The sequence below is a fragment of the Ictalurus punctatus genome, chromosome 1, assembly GCF_001660625.3.
Source record: "Ictalurus punctatus breed USDA103 chromosome 1, Coco_2.0, whole genome shotgun sequence".
Taxonomy (NCBI): Eukaryota; Metazoa; Chordata; class Actinopteri; order Siluriformes; family Ictaluridae; genus Ictalurus; species Ictalurus punctatus.
In genome coordinates, this window is record NC_030416.2 from 3,298,118 (window position 1) to 3,317,647 (window position 19,530).

The 19,530-nt window shown below is 41.9% G+C and overlaps 2 protein-coding genes across 4 annotated transcripts in view; both read left to right on the plus strand.

Annotated features, from left to right (window-relative positions):
• LOC108269775 (carnitine O-palmitoyltransferase 1, liver isoform) lies at positions 1-17,117 on the plus strand. 3 transcript variants are annotated; one of them, XM_053676986.1, is made up of 20 exons: positions 1-101; positions 6,575-6,717; positions 7,525-7,664; positions 7,975-8,146; positions 8,353-8,454; positions 8,547-8,684; positions 9,588-9,665; positions 10,056-10,163; positions 10,761-10,848; positions 11,846-12,041; positions 12,609-12,797; positions 13,029-13,134; positions 13,245-13,361; positions 13,459-13,623; positions 13,927-14,055; positions 14,145-14,300; positions 14,415-14,528; positions 14,673-14,765; positions 14,863-14,996; positions 15,139-17,117. In XM_053676986.1, exons 2-19 carry the CDS (start codon positions 6,577-6,579, stop codon positions 14,983-14,985), a joined length of 2,355 nt encoding a protein of 784 aa, XP_053532961.1. In that variant the 5' UTR covers positions 1-101; positions 6,575-6,576; the 3' UTR covers positions 14,986-14,996; positions 15,139-17,117. The 3 variants fall into 3 exon arrangements, with proteins under 3 accessions (XP_053532961.1, XP_017331271.1, XP_053532977.1); XM_017475782.3 differs by having other exon boundaries at positions 14,863-17,117; XM_053677002.1 differs by lacking the exon at positions 10,761-10,848 and adding an exon at positions 11,232-11,316 and having other exon boundaries at positions 14,863-17,117.
• The window catches only part of LOC108262799 (troponin T, slow skeletal muscle), a 7,960-nt gene continuing 3,638 nt past the window's right edge, over positions 15,209-19,530 (plus strand). The window contains exon 1 of the mRNA XM_053684974.1: positions 15,209-15,263. Within this exon, the coding sequence (XP_053540949.1) occupies positions 15,209-15,263 (55 nt within the window). The remainder of the gene's footprint in view (positions 15,264-19,530) is intronic.

Consider the following 19,530-nt stretch of genomic DNA (forward strand, 5'->3'; position numbering starts at 1 on the left):
TACTACACGAGAGTTTCGTTCATTCGTCGTTGAAGTCCAGTCGGTGCGCGTGCACCTAAGTAAAATTCCTGAATATTCGGCTTCATCTTTATAAACATCAGGTAGGAACGGAGGAAACGTTTAGTTTCTAACAGAACGCGCTTTGTAGTTGATGACTATAGGGATAAATACCCGGTGAACGTCGTGCGTCTGTTAGTACAAACAAAACAAAAAACAACGGATTGGGTTGGGCAGTTCTTAAATCCTGTTAGCCAGCATGCTAGCTGCTTTCATACATCATCTCGCGGCATCTTTCTTTTCACACCTGTTTTTCAGATAGCCCGCCTCCTTTTTTTCCTGATTTGCTGTTCTATGTTCCCTGCGGCGTACGAATGGTTAAACTATTAGAACGTTAACCGTATTAGCCAATCATTACAGAAGTTATTGAAATACGGGTAGGATAAAAATCGACAGAGCATCCTTTTTTATATATATATATATATATATATATATATATATATATATATATATATATATATATATATATATGAGAGAGAAAGGGAGACCGACAGCTGGCTATTTTATTAAAATTTGTTTCACTTCCCGACGACGCTAATAGACTCTGTTGTGGTTTTATTTAAATTTAATTTTTTATAAGCTTTAGTTCCAACCGGAGTCGCCGATGTTTTAGCGAAATGCTAAACGTTTGTAATTCCGACAATATAAAACTGTCAACAAGGTCGCGCGCTGTAAGTGCACCTATATAATATATAATATATAAATCGTATTTATTGTGAAAATCTGTGTGTATTGACTATCTACGCTATTCGGGTAATATATGTATGTGTGTGTGTGTATATATATATATATATATATATATATATATATATATATATATATATAATATATTTTATATATATATATATATATAATATATAATATATAATATATATATATATACACACACAAAGGAATATATAGCTCGCTTGGTGATTTATGGTTAATAGAATATAAACCCAGGGTGGTTGGGAGTCATACTTCCGGTTGGTTAGTGACAGCTGTCTGACGTCACTTCAGCCTGCAAAAGCCACCAAACCGGTTCGCCTTCGTGGAGAAATGCGGAAGTACTTTGCGGACTATTTTCAAAAGCAGCTGAAGACTGTATTTGCAGTTGCGTTTCCGATTTGCGGACGCAAAAACCTTGTGACATAAATCAAATTGTCTGCGAAATTTCAAAGTTTCCCCGTTTACGATTTAATTTCCTCAACAACAACAACAAAAAAAAATTCGAACGAAACATCAATATCATCCCTTTGCATTTGCGATGCCTTGCACGGAGACCTGCCAATCAGAGTTGGGGGCGGGACTATACTACGGGGCGTGTTTGTATTTGGATGTGACGTCACTCACAGTCGACGGCCAGGAAGGAAAATGTGCTGCACAGATGATTGTGTTGATGCTTTTATTTAAAGATGATGAAGGATAAATCTGTCGCCATAAAAACCAGAGATTTCCGCGCAACATTGCTTGCATCAAGTTTAACTGAGAAGTTTGTTGTTGCGCTTGCGATCTAAGAAACACTCTCCTATCATCAGATAAGATGAGGAAGGTGAAGTGACATGCCATTAAAAACCCTTGAAAACTCAACACGTCTCACATCAACATTCTTATCCTTGGTCATTTTTTCAGGACTAAGTGGTTCCCTGATAAAAATTTGAAATGAAAATAATATTCTTCTCAACACATTTTTACAATAAATAAATAATCTCCTGTTTCTATGCAAAGCACGCTGGTTATTACACACGATACATCCGTGAGGTGAAACGTTCGTAAGCCACCTTTTCTCGAATCTAAGGCTTGAGATTTGGTAGATGCTGTACATGCGTGTTAACAAAAACGCAAGCGGTAATACACAACTCGCACTTTCGTTGGAATTATACGAGCCTGTGATCGAACCGGGAACGGGTACACGTCAGCGCCAGTGCAGCAGTAATCGTATGTCTGTGGCCACATACCCGTGTCTCGAGAAGGTTATAACTTTGAATCTGAGTGCCTGCTCTTGGAAGACAAACCTCAAAAATTGTGTGTGCCTTGGTGTTTTTGTATGTAAAACGTCCACTGATGTAAAAGTGCCGTTTTTAAGAATGATAGTAATTGAATATAGCTTAACACAGTGATTAAGGGGGCCAAGCACTTTTTTTTTTTTTTTAGTGAAGGAGGGTGCCCAGAATCCACTGAGACCATCCACACTTCAATTCAGTTTTATTTGTATAGTGCTTTTAACAATGGACATTGTCCCAAAGCAGCTTTACAAAAATATATAAATTCAGGATATGGATTTTAAATGTATGAGTTTATCCTAATGAGCAAGCCAGAGGCGACTGGGGGAAGGAAAAAATCCTTGAGACGATATTAGGAAGAAACCACTTCATTTGTTACCAACGAGATGTGCTAAATTTGAAGGCCAAACGCCACACCGTCACCGAGATCTTGTCTTGCGTTGTGTTTTCAGTAGCCCGCATAAGTTGCGCACGAATGCGAAGCTTGTTTTGTGACTTTGAGGTCATGCTGCTTAGTATAAGTGACAGGCTTGGTGTCAAGACATAGCAGTGTTGCTGAGACATGCCTTCGTTTCCTCTTTAGGGAGTTGGCTGTCAGATTCGTTTGTGGGAAACGTGTGTGGGCGGAATGGGTTTTGTCTCTGGATGCCGTGGTCCAAATTTTTAGCTACCTACACAGCAATTATGGTCAGGGTCAAGGTTAAAACCTCCAGCATTGCCAAGCTGTCACTGTTTGGCCATTGAGCAAGGCCCTTAACCATATACAGTATCTCACAAAAGTGACTACACCCCTCACGTTTTTGTAAATATTTGATTATATCTTTTCATGTGACAACACTGAAGAAATGACACTTTGCTACAATGTAAAGTAGTGAGTGTACAGCTTGTGTAACAGTGTAAATTTGCTGTCCCCTCAAAATAACTCAACACACAGCCATTAATGTCTAAACTGCTGGCAACAAAAGTGAGTACAGCCCTAAGAGAAAATGTCCACATTGGGCCCAAAGTGTCAATATTTTGTGTGGCCACCATTATTTTCCAGCACTGCCTTAACCCTCTTGGGCATGGAGTTCACCAGAGCTTCACAGGTTGCCACTGGAGTCCTCTTCCACTCCTCCATGACGACATCACGGAGCTGGTGGATGTTAGAGACCTTGTGCTCTTCCACCTTCCGTTTGAGGATGCCCCACAGATGCTCAATAGGGTTTAGTCCATCACCTGCACCCTCAGCTTCTTTAGCAAGGCAGTGGTCGTCCTGGAGGTGTGTTTGGGGTCGTTATCATGCTGGAATACTGTCCTGCAGCCCAGTCTCCGAAGGGAGGGGATCATGCTCTGCTTCAGTATATCACAGTACATGTTGGCATTCATGGTTCCCTCAATGAACTGTAGCTCCCCAGTGCCGGCAGCACTCATGCAGCCCCAGACCATGACGCTCCCACCACCATGCTTGACTGTAGGCAAGACACACTTGTCTTTGTACTCCTCACCTGGTTGCCGCCACACACGCTTGACACCATCTGAACCAAATTATCTTGGTCTCATCAGACCACAGGACATGGTTCCAGTAATCCATGTCCTTAGTCTGCTTGTCTTCAGCAAACTGTTTGTGGGCTTTCTTGTGCATCATCTTTAGAAGAGGCTTCCTTCTGGGACGACAGCCATGCAGACCAATTTGATGCAGCGTGTGGCGTATGGTCTGAGCACTGACAGGCTGACCCCCCACCCCTTCAACCTCTGCAGCAATGCTGGCAGCACTCATACGTCTTTTTCCCAAAGACAACCTCTGGATATGACGCTGAGCACGTGCACTCAACTAGTTTGGTCGATCATGGCAAGGCCTGTTCTGAGTGGAGCCTGTTCTGAGTGGAACGTGTCCTGTTAAACCGCCACCGTGCTGCAGCTCAGTGTCAGGGTCTTGGCAAACTTCTTATAGCCTAGGCCATCTTTATGTAGAGCAACAATTCTTTTTTTCAGATCCTCAGAGAGTTCTTTGCCATGAGGTGCCATGTTGAACTTCCAGTGACCAGTATGAGCTGTACACTCACTACTTTACATTGTAGCAAAGTGTCATTTCTTCAATGTTGTCACATTAAAAGTTATAATCAAATATTTACAAAAATGTGAGGGGTGTACTCACTTTTGTGAGATACTGTATATATGTGTGCGTATACGAGGTAGGTATCATCTCATGTATATGTTCCTCTCTCTGTCTAAATGCTCTACCATTTTGATTTGCAAGGATGATTTGCAAATAGGTCTGTAAGCTTCAGCTGAAAAGAGCGAGCTGGAAAGAAGTGGAGGATCATGTAACAGACAGGGAAGTGCTGCATCCAGTAAGCCTGGTCTATTTTTTAAAAAAAAAATTAATGCACTGTGTCCTCAGTGTGCTTTTCAACATATAAATACAAGCAGGAAGCCTAGTCTAGAGCTTCAGTTAATGTTCACGGTTAACACAAGAATGAGGAAGACGTATGAACTGGGTGACTGAGAGGCTGGTTCGAGGATTTGAGAGAGGGTTTTTTTTTCTTGAGAATGTTCGAGCTGACAGGAACACTAACTCCTCATACATCACCAGTTTTTGCAACCGTGGTGAGCAGAAAAGCAACTCGGCATGTCGAACCTTGAAGCTGAAGATCACATCATGTTCCTCTTCTCACGGCCAAGAGCAGGAATCCAAGGCTAGAGTCATGACAGGATCATTCAACTTGGATAGACGAGGAAGTCTGGCTACAAGGAAAGTGATATGCAAGACTGTGTATTCAAAAAAACAACTAACCTTAATCCTGAAGGCATCATGGTTCAAATGACTTACTTGGTTATATTATGGGATAGAGAATAACCCATACAGGCAAGGATGTAAACAAGTCTGGAGCTGGTTTGAAATGTAGATGGGAGATGGGTTTCAGAGCTCTGTCTTTGTGCAGAAGTGTTCTAGATTGACAGAGACTGACTGTCTTATTCTCGCTCGACCCAGGACAAATCAGTGGCGTGAAACTGTGTGTCATGTGCAGTATTGATTTACTTTTTTCCCCCCTGCTTGTGAGTTAACTTTTTTTAAATGTTGATTGTGTGATTAACGATGTAATCATCTAGAACTGAGCTCTTTAAAATATGAGCATGTCCACCATTTCAAGTCGTGCACGGGAGGACGTAATAATATATGGCTGTGTAGTCAGGAGCTGCTTGTCGGCGGTGGCGATCGCAGATCCTGTGATCCGGCAGGAACGCACATTAAAACACACAGTTATTGACATAATCCTGTTTTAAACATCCACATAGCTAACATTTTCAACGCCAATGACCTACAAATAAACAGTGTATAATTATCATTATCATCACCGCTATTAGTATCGCATTTCGATTCGTGACTTTGTCGACGGCATGTTTGAATCTTTTTCGGGCAAAATCCCCCTCCCCTCCCCCCTCTCTCTTTTGACAGAAAATCTAACGTTTTTGGACGGAGTAGCATCGCTAATGAATACAATAAACGGATGTCGGCTAACTTTGTGTACTTGTCTAACGTTCGCCAAGTCGAACCTACATTGATTTAATTTAATTTCAAAACCGTCTCCAGGAACATGCAGACATACATGTGAGGTGTTGGACGTTTAGCAGTTGACATTCTTATTGCAAAGAATTTTTCGGTTTTATCTTAAACGCATAAAACGCAGGATATTCCATTGAACTGCTGCGTAAATGTAGTTTAATCATTGAACTAATAACTTTTACTGATTCGCTCACATTCATCTCCATAAGAAGTTCTGCGTATGACCTCTCATCATAAAGTGTGTGTGCTTCCTTTAAGTTAAACCGACTGAAATTATGCCTTTCGTGGCATATTTCTGTTCTTCCTCTACAAGCGTTTTTTTTTTTTTTTTTCCCCTTTACTGTAGAAATACCAAAACAGCCTGAAGTTATTTCCTCTTGACGTGACGTACTGGCATCATGTAAAACCCTGCTTCATTTCTGACCTACTCCCATGAACCCGTGAAGGAGGGGCCAAAGTCGCGGAACGTGTTGCGCTGCTTGTTCCTTATTTTAGAAGGAGGGGAAAAAAGCTTTAGTCGTGCTGTGCATTTTATCTCTGTACCAGCGTTACTGTGGAGAGGCGTGAATTGTTTGCCCAGCACACCCCTCCCCGCTTTCTCATCGCCCACCCCTCCCCCTTTTCTCATCGCCCTGCTCCCAGAGTCAGGATACTCTTCATACAGAAATCCAACAGTGTACTTAAATCCGTTTGTTCATACAAACAAAGCTGTGTTTCAAATAAACAAAATGCATGACACAAATTAAATAACATCGTATCTGACGTCTTTTGGTTTGAGATGAAATTATTTAATAAAGTGTGTGTGTGTGTGTGTGTGTAACGTCCCAGAGACTTGCCCACATGCGCCTGTTAATCAATTAAAGTGCCAAAGAGCTAATGTCTGCTGTTTGAAGTGCTAATGTGGAGACTGCAGTGCTTTGAAATTGATGTGTGTGTGTGCGTGTGTGTGTGTTTTAATTATTATTATTTATTTAATTTTTTTGTGCAGGGATGGCCGAGGCACATCAGGCAGTAGCGTTCCAGTTCACTATAACCGCCGAGGGCATAGACCTGCAGCTCTCTCACGAGGCCCTGAGACAGGTTTATCTCTCCGGGCTTCGCTCCTGGAAAAAGCGCGTCATACGCCTCAAGGTACCGCAGATACTCGGACGCAGTCACGTGAAACATTCGGACAAAAACCTTTAAAAAGTTCAATCCTGTATGTTTTTATTGATCAAGTTTGCGTAAGTGTACATCCCTTACATCTGTTCTACAAAGAAACAAGTTTTTTTTTTTTTTTAATTTGTAAAAATAAACTTCTAGTTGAAATTGTAGAATTTTTGTTGAAATTCTGTTTTTTAAAATTTTTTATAAGAATCGCATTTTTTTAAATCGCATTTTAAAAGGAAAGTTTTATTTGACATAAAATAAACAAACTGCAGGATAAGGTTTGAATTTGTAACAAACTTGATGCGAGCTTATAATTTTAACGTACCCCAAGTGAAAACTTTCCATGTTTATTGTATAATACAAGATTAAATTGATTATAGGAGTTGTTGTTTGTTGTTGTTATTATTATTATTATTATTATTATTATTATTATTATTATTATAACATGAAGTAGAAGAAATCATTGTTTGTATTTTTAACTCAAACAAGTGGCACAATTGAAAAAAAAAAAATTAGGCTTTTAATTTTTAAACCCCAACTACGAGCAGTTTAAACTAAACAACAAACAGCAGCAGTTTCCTATCCAAAGCGAGTTTGTTCTAAGGGTGTGTAGTCGTTTATCAGCGTGAGTGTGTTCATTCTTTGCTCCGATTGGTGTGTTCCAAACACACTTACTCCCCCGTCACCTGAAACATTTTCACCTTGAACAAGATGAAGAATAATCAAATCAGGGACTTCATGGCTTGTTAAATTCGCTCTCTCCCTCTCCCCGTCTCCGTGTCTGTGCAGAATAATGTGATTACAGGTGTGTATCCTGCGAGCCCGTCTTCCTGGCTGTTTGTGGTTATAGCGATCCTGGCCACAATGTACACGCGCTCGGATCCGTCCATGGGCCTCATCGCTAAGATCCAGGAGCACCTGCCGGCCAGGTAACCATCCCTCTCTCTCTCTCTTTCTCTCTCTTTCTCTCTCTCTCTCCACTGAGGTTTTTATCCGGATTAGAATCACTACGGATCCCAATAGGAGCTCGAACCTTTCTGCTCCAGCTGAAGTGAGATTTCCAGTAGTGAGGCGCTCGTGCTGTTAATGACGAGTGTTTTTATTCCTCTTTATATGTTTTTGGTATGCACTACATAATTATATTTATACAATTGGAATTTCGTACGTAGTACGATAGTGTGATACATTATAACTCTCTCTATCTCAGTCTCTCTCTCTCTCTTGTCTCTGTCCCCGTAGCGGCTCTTTGAGTCTGCAGTGCCAGACGGTCGTCTCGGCCGTGGTGTTCAGCACTCTGCTGTGGCTGTCCCTCATCTTCACCATGAAGCTATGCCTGAAGCAGCTGCTCTCGTACCATCGCTGGATGTTCGAGCAGCACGGCAACGTGTCCACCACCACCAAGATCTGGGTGGTCCGTTCCTGTTTATTTATAAATAAATAAATATATATATATCGTCAGCCAGAGGAAATGCTGTTATGTGATTGGTTAGAGGGTGCCTGTTACTGTTTTTAAATATTGACAGCAATAAATAGTGATCGCTGTAAAGTAGATCTGGTCAGAAACTTTTCTTGTAGCCATGACAACGATCACAAACCGTGCTGTTCTGCATGTTCTAGATGTTGGTGAGGATCTTCTCTGGTCGCCAGCCGCTACTGTATAGTTATCAAGGTTCTCTGCCTAATCTGCCAGTACCTGCTGTCAAAGACACCGTCAAAAGGGTGAGTCCATCATCATCATCATCATCATCATCATCAGTGCTGAATGGCCAAATGAGCATGATTTTAAAATCTCACACTCTGTCTCGCTGCAGTATTTGGAGTCCGTGCGTCCTCTGATGTCCGACTCGGAATTTGAGAGGATGGCAACTCTAGCGAGAGATTTTGAGCTCACTCTAGGGAGCCGCCTTCAGTGGTACCTCAAGCTCAAGGCATTGTGGGCCTCCAACTACGTGAGTAAAATTACAGCAAGGCCGACATTCCCTCTTAATTCTTTTTTTTTTTTTGGCCGGACGTCGCACGATTCTCCGAATACACAGTTACCCAATACTTTCTTCAAGCAACTGCATCGGGTGTAAAATATTCCTGAGTAGTTCAAAGTGCAGAACGTTTGCAGGACTTTTATTATTATTATTATTATTTTTTACAAAGAGGAGAATTATTCCTTGGGGACGTTTTTAATCCGTCGCTAAGAACCCTGAACACTGACCCCTGAGCCGTGTCACGAAGTCTCACACCAATCCATTCAGCTTTCGTGCCAAGTATTTACATCTGCGTAGCATGAAAAATCCAATACGGCTTAACTTTTCATATTTGCAAGCTTTTATAGCTTTTACTACATGAAATATTGCATGTATGTTGTAATGAGAAACGCATTTCTCTCTACTAAAAATGAATAGTTTGTAAAAATAGTGTATATATATGTGTGTATTAATTCAATATGCGAGTACTTTGACTCTGAATATTTCTACCTCCAGGTAGGTGTGTGTGTCTGTCTGGCAGGGGAAAAAAATTTAATGTAAGCTGATTATTGCATTCTGTATTGTAGGCACAAGACTCAAATATCTTATGCTGTTTTTTTTATGATTTAAATAGGTAATAAAAATGCTCAGTAAAATGTTTAACGCTGAAGTCGAATTTTTGGAAAGGCGTTTATAATCCCCTACATTAAGTTTAATATAGTTACAATTTCCCTGATCCACTTTATCTACGCTTTATCTAATCCAAAGAAACGTACAGCAGGCGTTCCGAGAAACGTATCGAAAGCTTAGAAATGTTTTGGATAGCTTCAGTTGTTGGAAGGTGCAAATATTTGAACTGAGTGAGAACAGGGTAATTCTGTCCGTCTGTCACAGGTAAGTGACTGGTGGGAGGAGTACATCTACCTGAGAGGCCGAGGCCCCATTATGGTGAACAGCAACTACTATGGCATGGTGTGTATCTCTCACACACACACACACACACACACACACACACACACACACACACACACACAGTGGTTAGATGCAATTGCTTATTCATTTAATTGCCATTCTGTCACTGGTGATAAAAGTAATAAAACTAAATAAATGAAATCAACTGGTAACTGAAGTTTATAGACTTAAGGAGCACAACTGAGCTTCTAGTTCACATGAATTGCTAGTTAGTAGTTAATTTATAGTTAGTTAGTTAGTTAGAAAGCCAGTATGAATGTATACATTGCTGAACTCAGCATTGTGTGCAACATTGCTGCACACAATAGAGTGCAGTCTGTGTTGATATTTGGAGGTGAGAATATATTTGTCTTGTTTGTTTATTTTTGTTTGTTTGTTGTTCTACATCAGGACTTTATGTTTGTGACCCCGACTCCGATCCAGGCAGCCAGAGCAGGAAACACACTGCACGCTCTCCTCCTGTACCGCAGGAAGCTAAACAAAGAGGAAATCAAACCTGTGAGTCTGCTTGAAACCTGCACCACTTTGTCTCTTACTTTTATTTATTTGTGTGTGTGTGTGTGTGTGTCTTGTACACAATGGTTGTTGTCAGTTGTTTTCTCAGCTGTGTTCCCATTTTTTAAGTTTGAAATCTCCCACCTTTTCTTTTCCCCCATTACTTCATTCATTCATTCATTCATGACCTTGCTTTTCCTTCTATCTATCTATCTATCTATCTATCTGTCTCATTCTCTCTCTCTCTCTCTCGCTCTCTTTCTGTCCCGTTTCTTTCTTGCTTTCTCCCTCTCTGCCCTTCTCCGTCCTCATTTGAACCCCCGCTCTCTCTCCCCTCCTGTCTCTGTATCTGTTTCTGCTCTCTCTCTCACTCTCTCTCTCCCCTCCTCTCTCTGTATCTATTTCTGCTCTTGATCTATCTCTCTCTCCCCTCCTATCTCTGTATCTCTTTCTGCTCTTGATTTCTCTCTCTCGCTCTCTCTCCTCCTATCTCTGTATCTCTTTCTGCTCTTGATGTCTGTCCCCCCCCCTCCCTCCCTCCCTCCCTCTCTCTCTCTCTCTCTCTCTCTCTCTCTCTCTCTCTCTCTCTCTCTCTCTCAGAGCCGTATCCCTGGCACATTCATTCCTCTGTGTGCAGCTCAGTGTGAGAGGCTTTTCAACACAACACGAACCCCAGGAGAGGAGACAGGTAAAACACACACTCTCTGTCTCTTGCTTTCTCTCTCCCTCATGCACACACACACACACACACACAATATGAAGGTGTAGGACAATTGCAGTGGAGACGGACAGAGAGAGAGAGACAGAGTTCACCATCCCCATATGCAGAAATGTGTGTGTGTGGCGTGTCTGACTTTCTGATTTGTGTGCCTTCCTGCTGAGACCTGATAGCCTCTTGTCTTTCCCTGTTCGTACGTTTTCCTATCATTTCGTCACTTCTTCCGATCGATTTTATTCTTCATTGCATGCGTTGTTTTTCTCTCCGTCGCCATGCGTTCATCTTCTTTTTGAGCCGTTTTTTTTATCCTGCATTCTCTCCCATCATTTCTCCCTCTCTCTTTCTCTGATCAGTGGTTGTTGAGGTCCTCTATTCCTTGCTGTTCCTATCAGTATGAGAGGATGTTTGACACTTGTCGCATACCTGGAATTGTGACAGGTACACACACACTCACAACCAGTCTACACACACTCTTTAATTACTAACTGGAGAAAGACGTGTGAAAAAACACAGGCACGCCACCTACTCGGTCACTGTTGCTGACTGTAGACGGTGTTTAAACGTGGTGTAGAGCGGGATTAACACACACTCTAATACTCTAAGTCTCTGCCTACACTGGCATTCCTTCACCAGCCTCTCTTTTATTATCTCTCCACGTTAATAAGATCAAATAAAATGCATCTGAGAAACTGTAAAGCCCTTCATTGTGAATGTTATCATTTCACCTCTGAGTGACATTGGAGACTCATTCCATTAACACCAAGAAAAAGAGGTGGTTGCTGCAAAATGTGTCTTGGCTCTAGACACTGAAATGAATGACTTAATTTGTTGATAAATAACTTTTTATAAATTATATCTGTATTTTATTTGGAGTATTCACCAGGCGGTTGGTTTATGCATATACAGAGCTCGGTTCCAACAAGCAAACACGACCGACTGAAACATTCCCCTTGATCTCCTGCTGTAGACACAGTGGTGCACTGGAACGACAGCGAGCACGTGGCCGTGTACCACAGGGGGCGATATTTCCGTCTGTGGCTCTATCAGGCAGGCAGGATGCTGACACCGCGCGAGATCGAACAGCAGATCCAGCGTATCCTGGACGACAAGTCCGCCCCAGCACCAGGCGAGGAGAAACTGGCAGCGTTAACTGCAGGGGACAGGTGTGCACTCTCACACACACACACACACACACACACACACACACACACACACACACACACACACTCTCATGAGACTCAAGTGGTCATATCACAAGTGGTTTGGTTAGATACTGGGTCTTACACGCACAGAGGCCATGCCTTCTACACTGAGACTTGGTCACAGGCCACACCTTTGCTGAGACTTGCCACTTGGACCACACCTCCTTCGCTGAGACTGACAAGCTCAGAGGCCACACCTCCTTTGCTGAGACTGACAACGCAGAGGCCACGCCACCTTTGCTGAGACTGACAAGTGCAGAGGCCACGCCTCCTTCGCTGAGACTGACAAGCGCAGAGGCCACGCCTCCTTCGCTGAGACTGACAAGCGCAGAGGCCACGCCTCCTTCGCTGAGACTGACAAGCGCAGAGGCCACAATTGAATTGTACTAAAATATTATAAACTTTCTTAATCGGTATATCATGCATTTGGAAAATTTGAATCCAGGCCAGCCTCTGATGGCTCCGCCCCCTCGGCCAGTGCGCCACACGGTGCGTAATCTTGCATGTCTCTTTAAATCCATTTCCTAGAATTCCATGGGCTCAAGCCAGGAAGGAGTTCTTCAGCTCTGGCCTCAACAAGAGATCTCTGGACAGCGTCGAGAAAGCCGCGTTCTTCGTCACTCTGGAAGACGAGGAGCAAGGCATGATGGGAGACGACCCGGCCGCTAGCATGGACCGCTACGCCAAGTCTCTCCTTCACGGAAAATGTTACGACAGGCGAGTTGTGTTGTATAAGAGAAGCGAAACGCTCGTTTCGTGCTATTTACTGGAAAAATATTCCACTTTAGAGAGATGACTCTAGTCACTCCTGCGTCATCACGCCACCTTGTGGTTGATTTTTTAAATTATTTTATTTTACTATAACAGCATGCCCCCGAGTGTTTTTATCCTTTGTTTATGGTTAATTTTTAATTGGTCAGTCTTTACACGCTGGTGTTTACACCTCAGGTGGTTTGATAAGTCGTTTACTGTGGTGGTGTACAAGAATGGGAAGAACGGCCTGAACGCCGAGCACTCCTGGGCTGACGCTCCCATCGTCTCGCACATGTGGGAGGTGAGATTAGGACACGATACAGAATACGGGTTTGAATGGAGGTCCAAATGGAGAGCTCGCTCACACTCACTCTCTCTCTCTCTCTCTCTCTCTCTCTCTCTCTCTCTCAGTATGTCCTGACCATGGACAGTTTCCAGTTGGGTTATAATCAAGAGGGACATTGTAAAGGGGATGGGAATCCGTCTCTGCCACACCCACAGAGATTATCCTGGGTTATTCCTTCGCAGGTACGCATGCACTCTTCCCTATAAAACACGTTCCTTGACATGCTTTGATTTCTCTCTCGCTCTCTCTTCATTCTCTTTCGCTCTCGTTCTCTCGTAGTGTCAGGAGCGCATTGCCCATTCGCTCTCGGTAGCGCAGGTGCTGGCCGACGACGTCGACTTTCACGTTTTCGCCTTCCGAGATTTCGGCAAAGGCAGCATCAAAAAGGTCCGCATGAGCCCAGACGCCTTCATCCAGTTAGCGCTGCAGCTAGCCTACTACAGGGTGAGTTTTTTTTTTTTTTTTTTTTTTTTTTTTTTTTTTTTTTTTTTTAATATATATATATATATATATATATATATATATATATATATATATATATATATATATATATATTTTTTTTTATTTTTTTTTTTGATTGAATACATTTCCCATCATGCCCTGCTCTACAACCTTAACACCAGCCTAGCACACAGTATAAATCACTAACCCCTGTGATAACATACTATTTTTTTTCTTCATGAATTTCTTTTCTGCTGTTAAGCGTTCGGGTTTATTTATGTCCGTTTCCTGTCTCTTGACACTCAGGACCGAGGGATGTTCTGCCTGACGTACGAGGCGTCGATGACGCGTCTGTTCCGTGAGGGCCGGACCGAAACCGTGCGCTCGTGCTCCAGCGAGAGCTGTGCCTTCGTCAAAGCGTTCGAGAACGGAGAGGTAAACGTGCATGCTCTCGTTCTCCGTACGTTCTGATTCGGTCGAGGAGTTAAACAAATAAATCTGTCTTTCTCGATCTACACGTGCAGGCGGCGGACACGTGCCAGCGTTTGTTGCGTACGGCGGCTGAGAAACATCAGATGCTCTACCGGCTGGCCATGACGGGAGCCGGGATTGACCGACACCTCTTCTGCCTCTACGTCGTCTCGAAATACCTGGGTGTCGAGTCACCCTTCCTCAAGGAGGTGTGTGTGTGAGAGAGAGGGTTTTCAGAATCGTATGTACGCATACATAACGAATAGGAATTTCTGTGGAGAAATCTAACGTCTGATCATTTCTGATGCATTTGTTCGGGTTAGGTGTTGTCTGAGCCGTGGCGTCTCTCCACCAGTCAGACTCCATTCCAGCAGGTGGAGCTGTTTGACCTGGTGAATCACCCCGACTACATCACATGCGGTGGAGGATTTGGGCCTGTAAGTCGTACCATTGTGTCTTTATTTATTTATTTATTTATTTATTTATTTATTAATTAATTAATTAACCATTGTACCAACCATTTGTGCCGTGCCTCCACTAGTTATCTACGCTTTAATCCGAGACATCTTTTTCTCTTTCAGGTTGCTGATGATGGATACGGCGTGTCTTACAGCATCATCGGAGAGAAGATCATCAGCTTCCACGTCTCCAGCAAGCGCTCCTGTCCTCAGACTGTAAGTTTTTGGTTTTTTTCGCCAGCTCTTCTTGATTTTCTAAAAGTCTAAAACGTCCTGTTTTTTAAAAAAAATAAAATTCCCCTCCTCTTATTAGGACTGCCATAAGTTCGGGGCGCAGCTCAGGAAGGCGATGCTGGATCTTTTGCAGCTCATGATGGACGATAAGAAAGAAGTGGCACAACGCGAGCAGAACCACACTGCGAAGAAAGAACTGTAGTGTGGAGCGAGGTGTTCATTCAGCATAGGAAGATGTAGATTTTTTTTGTTTGTTTGTTTGTTTGTTTAGTGATTTGTCTTTGCGTTTTTTTTTTTTTCCTTTTTGTGTGTGTGTGTGTGTGTGTGTGTGTGTGTGTGTGTGTGTGTGTGGTAGAATGATGCAAGGGACCAGAGTCAGGATAGAATCACAGCTGCATTAACATATGGAGAGATGACTTTAGAAGATGAAAAAGAAGAAGGTGATCCGCTACAGTCTTAAATGCCTTAAGTGTTCAGGAGGTACCCAGGGATTAATAGCAACATCTAGGGTCCGACATGAAAGCTCCTGTGTCCAGATCCAATCAGTTCAGCTCAGTATTTTTTTTTTTTTTTTTTTTTTAACTTTTACGCAAGTGCAGCATAAAAGCATACACAACAATGTATTTAAAGCGACGTTTTATCACCCTAGTCAATGAAATGTGGAGAACATGGATGAAAAGGGCATTATAGCTTAGCGCAACATAGCCTGCATGCTAATTTAACAGTTTAAATACTAGCTCGGAGCACAAGAGTGCGACTTAACGTACGCAAGTACGCCGTATTATCGTGTCTAACGCTATCTTTATGCTTCGCTTCATTACTTTCATTTCAACGTGACATTCATGAAAAACTCCAGTATCATTTGCTTATCTTTTTAACGAGGTTTTTTTTTTTTTTTTATAAAGCTTTCTGGGTAAACTCTGCTGCTCAAGTCTGCACTCGCGTTGATTCAAACATCCAAAAACTCCTAAATTATTTAGTTTATTAGTCCATAAACTAATAAAGCCCGGCTCAAATCTAACCTACATCGTTAGACTTAAAGGAGCAACGGTACCGTTATCGCCAGTGATCACATGACCAAGACAAGGAAGTACCCCGTGAAAGACTACGAGAAAGAACCGTTTAGTTAGTTAGTTAGTTGGATTGTTTGTTTGTTTGTTTGTTTTTTCCAGGTAACGAACAATCCAGACCTCACTCTTGAAACACTGGAATGTACAACTCAGCATATATTTAAATATGTAATGCATTTTGTATTATATAGGATGAATGTCGCATATTAACATCGTACAATCAGTGAATTGAAATCGTTTTCAGACTTTAACAGTGTTGTAGGAATCCGGATATTGGACCTCGCGTTCGGTTTTGATGAACAAATCACTTCCGAACCATTTTTACTTGAATGCTGACGTCTTTTTTCTTTTCTTTTCTTTCTTTCTGTTTTTTTTTATTATTTTTTTTATAATCATTAACACACTGTAATGATAATGCTGTTAATAATATTGGGCCACACGATTCAGTATGAAGTTCAGAACAAACAAAACAAAAACGTGCAGCTGCTCGAGACGCACTGTTTTAACGAGCGTTAAAATGCATGACATTTGCGATCGTTAGGTAACGCACGAGTGACGGTTAAAAATCCAGAGTCACGTGACGATCACACCTGAAGGGAACGCGATTCCGCAGTCTGAACCGTTCGGACGTCTCAGTGACGGTGTGATTCAGCGACTCGCATGGAGATTTTCTAAGAAGGATCGAAGCTCAGTCAGATGAAGGTCAGGAAATCTGCAGAGGTTTTAAACCCGGTGCGGCACTTTTGATTCCCATTGTTTTTCTTCTTATAGGATGCTACAGACTTGATGATAGTGGAGATTTTATTATGATTATTATTATTATTATTATTACTACTACACTAAAGTTTGTTTGTTTTTTCCATTTAATACTTTTTCCTTTTCTCATCTTATGAATTTAATAACCACTGAGTTCTCGTTGCTGTTCTTGTTATGATGTGGTGTTTATTCTATGATGACTTAACTAAAAAAAAAAAAACAATATGGATATTTGTTATGTATTTAGCTCACGCCTGTACGCTCTCTAATTATAACGAGCTTTTATTCCGCACTTAATAATCCCTTTCTCGGGCCAGTAGCTTGCGTCCGTCTTTATCTCGTCCCTCTCGCTTATTTGGTCTCCTGTGCAGTAGGACGTTTAGTCTTTCTCACTCTAGTAAGCGTCTGTATTTTATACGTCCTTATGGGGGAAAGGGAAAAAAAACAAAAAGTGAACTCATGAAGTCTTTTTTTTTTTTTTTTAATAAAAAGAGATTGAAGCACACAAGGTGGTCTTTTTGTGTTTGATTTTACGAAGGGAAAGAAATATACGAAATGACACGTGCAGTGGATAAATTTGATTTGACATGCCAGTTCAGGTTCTGTAAACATCATGGGTTTTAAATGGGACTTGGTTTACATTAGCTAAACAGCACAGCATAATACGCTGCCTGGTGTCTTCTTTGCAGAAGAAATGTAGTCGGGGGGAAAAAAATCTTGAACGATCATGACCGGAGATCTTGGGGAAGTCACGTTCTTAAAAAAAAATCAACAGTAGAACTCACGGTTTAAATGTTTTAATAGTGAAAGTAAGAGGAATATTTTGACAGCGCGACGAGAACTTACAGCTGTGTGGTAAGAGTGTTAGAGAGGCTAATCGTGACTTTTTGCTAGGGAGCATAAAGATTGGACTGTGGAGCAATGGAAAAAGGTCACGTGGTCTGACGAGTCCAGATTTTCCCTATCCCAAAGCGATGGGTATGTCCGAGTAAGAAGGGTAGGATATGAAACGACGCACATGTCATACTATAGTTCCTACTGTACAAGCCTCTGGAGGCAGTGGTATGATCTGGGGTTACTTCAATTGGTCAGGTTAAGGTTCAGCAATGTTGTGTGGAAATAAAATGAAGTCAGCTGAGTGACCAGGTTATACCATCAATGGATATTTTCTTCCCTCGTGGCACGGGATAATTCCAGAGCGATGATCACGATGTCAAGATTCATCGGGATCAAATTGTGAAAGAGTGGTTCAGGGAGCCACCTTAGTCCTGACCTTAACCCCATTGAAAGTCTTTGGGATGTGCTGGAGAAGACTTTAGGGAACGGTTCGACTGTCCCGTCCTCAATACTAGATCTCGGGCAAAAATGAATCCAACTCTGGATGGAAATGAATGTTGTAACATTGCATAAGATTGTCGAAACAATGCCACAACAAACGTGCGCAGTAAAGCTAAAGGCGGTGCAACAAAATATTAGTGTGTGACTTATAGTGTGTTCCTTTAAGAGATTTATTTTGCGGACAACTCGCAGCCTTCGTACTGCCACCAGTAAAGATGTAGACCTCGTAGTTGCTCTGTCTCTCTGATCTGTGTGTTCACACTGACACTCTAGGGGTCAAGGGTAAATGTTCATTCTGGTGGATCAGACATCTAATCCAGCTTTATAGCTGGATTGTTCTCTATTGGTATCTGTGCTCAGGAACATTTGTCAAGTCAGTCTCAATTAAAATCACTACCCGCCCACAAGCAAGGACTCTTCTTATTCCAGGAGTTATGAAATGCTATTTTGGCACTTTTATATTTCTCCAACTCATCGTTCTTACCTGAAAGCAGTAGAAACAACAGCGCAAATATAGTCCGCTCTGAAAGTATTTTAACGGCATGGCCAATTCTATTGTCTTTTTTTGCTGAAGACATTTGGGTTTGAGATCGAACAATAATTATGAGACAACGGTAGATGTGTTAAACAACTTAGAACAGTGGTCACCAAACCTCTTCCTTGAGTTCTACCTTCCTGCAGGTTTCATCTCCAACCAAAATCTAATACACACCTGCTTTAGCTGATCATGGAAACGATTAGACTGGTTATTAGGTGGCTATGGTTATGGTTGGAGCTAAAGTCTTCAGGAAGTTAGATCTCCAGGAACAGCTTTGGTGAAAACTGACTTAGAACATGGCACCTTTTGTTTGAACCCACCTTTTTTTTCTTCTTCTTTTTTTCTTCAAGTGATCAAAAATATTGGAACATGTGACCGATAGGTATTTCTTGCTGCCTAGGTGTGCTGTGTTCAATTGTTTAAAGAATTAATAGCTCTGAATGTCAAATCTTGCTTAGAGCCCTGGGTTTCACCTGTGAAGATTGTGTAACACCAGTTATGAAGACCAGTTAGCTGTACTAACATCCAGACATGGAACGGATCGGCCAAGGAAAAAAAAAAACCACAGCCGTTGATGACAAACACTTTGAGAGCCGTGAAGAAGAAAACCACCAACATCGACCGTTATTGATGACGTCAACAACCTCCACAGGGCAGGGGTGAAGGTATCACAATCCACTGTTTGAAGAAGACTTTGAGAGCAGAAATATAGAGGTCATACCACAAGATGCAAACCACTTATGAGCAATTAGAATCTGAAAGTCAGATTGGAATTCGCAAAGAAAAATAAATAAATAAGCCACAAAAGTTTTGGAACCAAAATTAACCTCTACTGAAGTGATGGAAAGGCCAAAGTGTGGAGAAAGAAAGAATCCAAAACATATCTGTGAAACATGGTGGAGGTAACATCATGGCTTGCACTTCTGAAATGGGTTACCCAGATGTCTTCGGTGTATAGCGCAAACATGAATTGGCCTTGCTGTTCCAATAGTTTCGGAGGGGACTGTAACATAAAACCCTGTATTAAGTGTAACAGAAAACGTAA

Coding starts and splice junctions, on each gene's coding strand:
- LOC108269775 (XM_017475782.3), top strand. CDS start 6,577: ATGGCCGAGGCACATCAGGCAGTAGCGTTCCAGTTCACTATAACCGCC. Junction 6,718..7,524: donor AGCGCGTCATACGCCTCAAG/GTACCGCAGATA, acceptor GTGTCTGTGCAG/AATAATGTGATTACAGGTGT. Junction 14,766..14,862: donor AGCGCTCCTGTCCTCAGACT/GTAAGTTTTTGG, acceptor TCCTCTTATTAG/GACTGCCATAAGTTCGGGGC.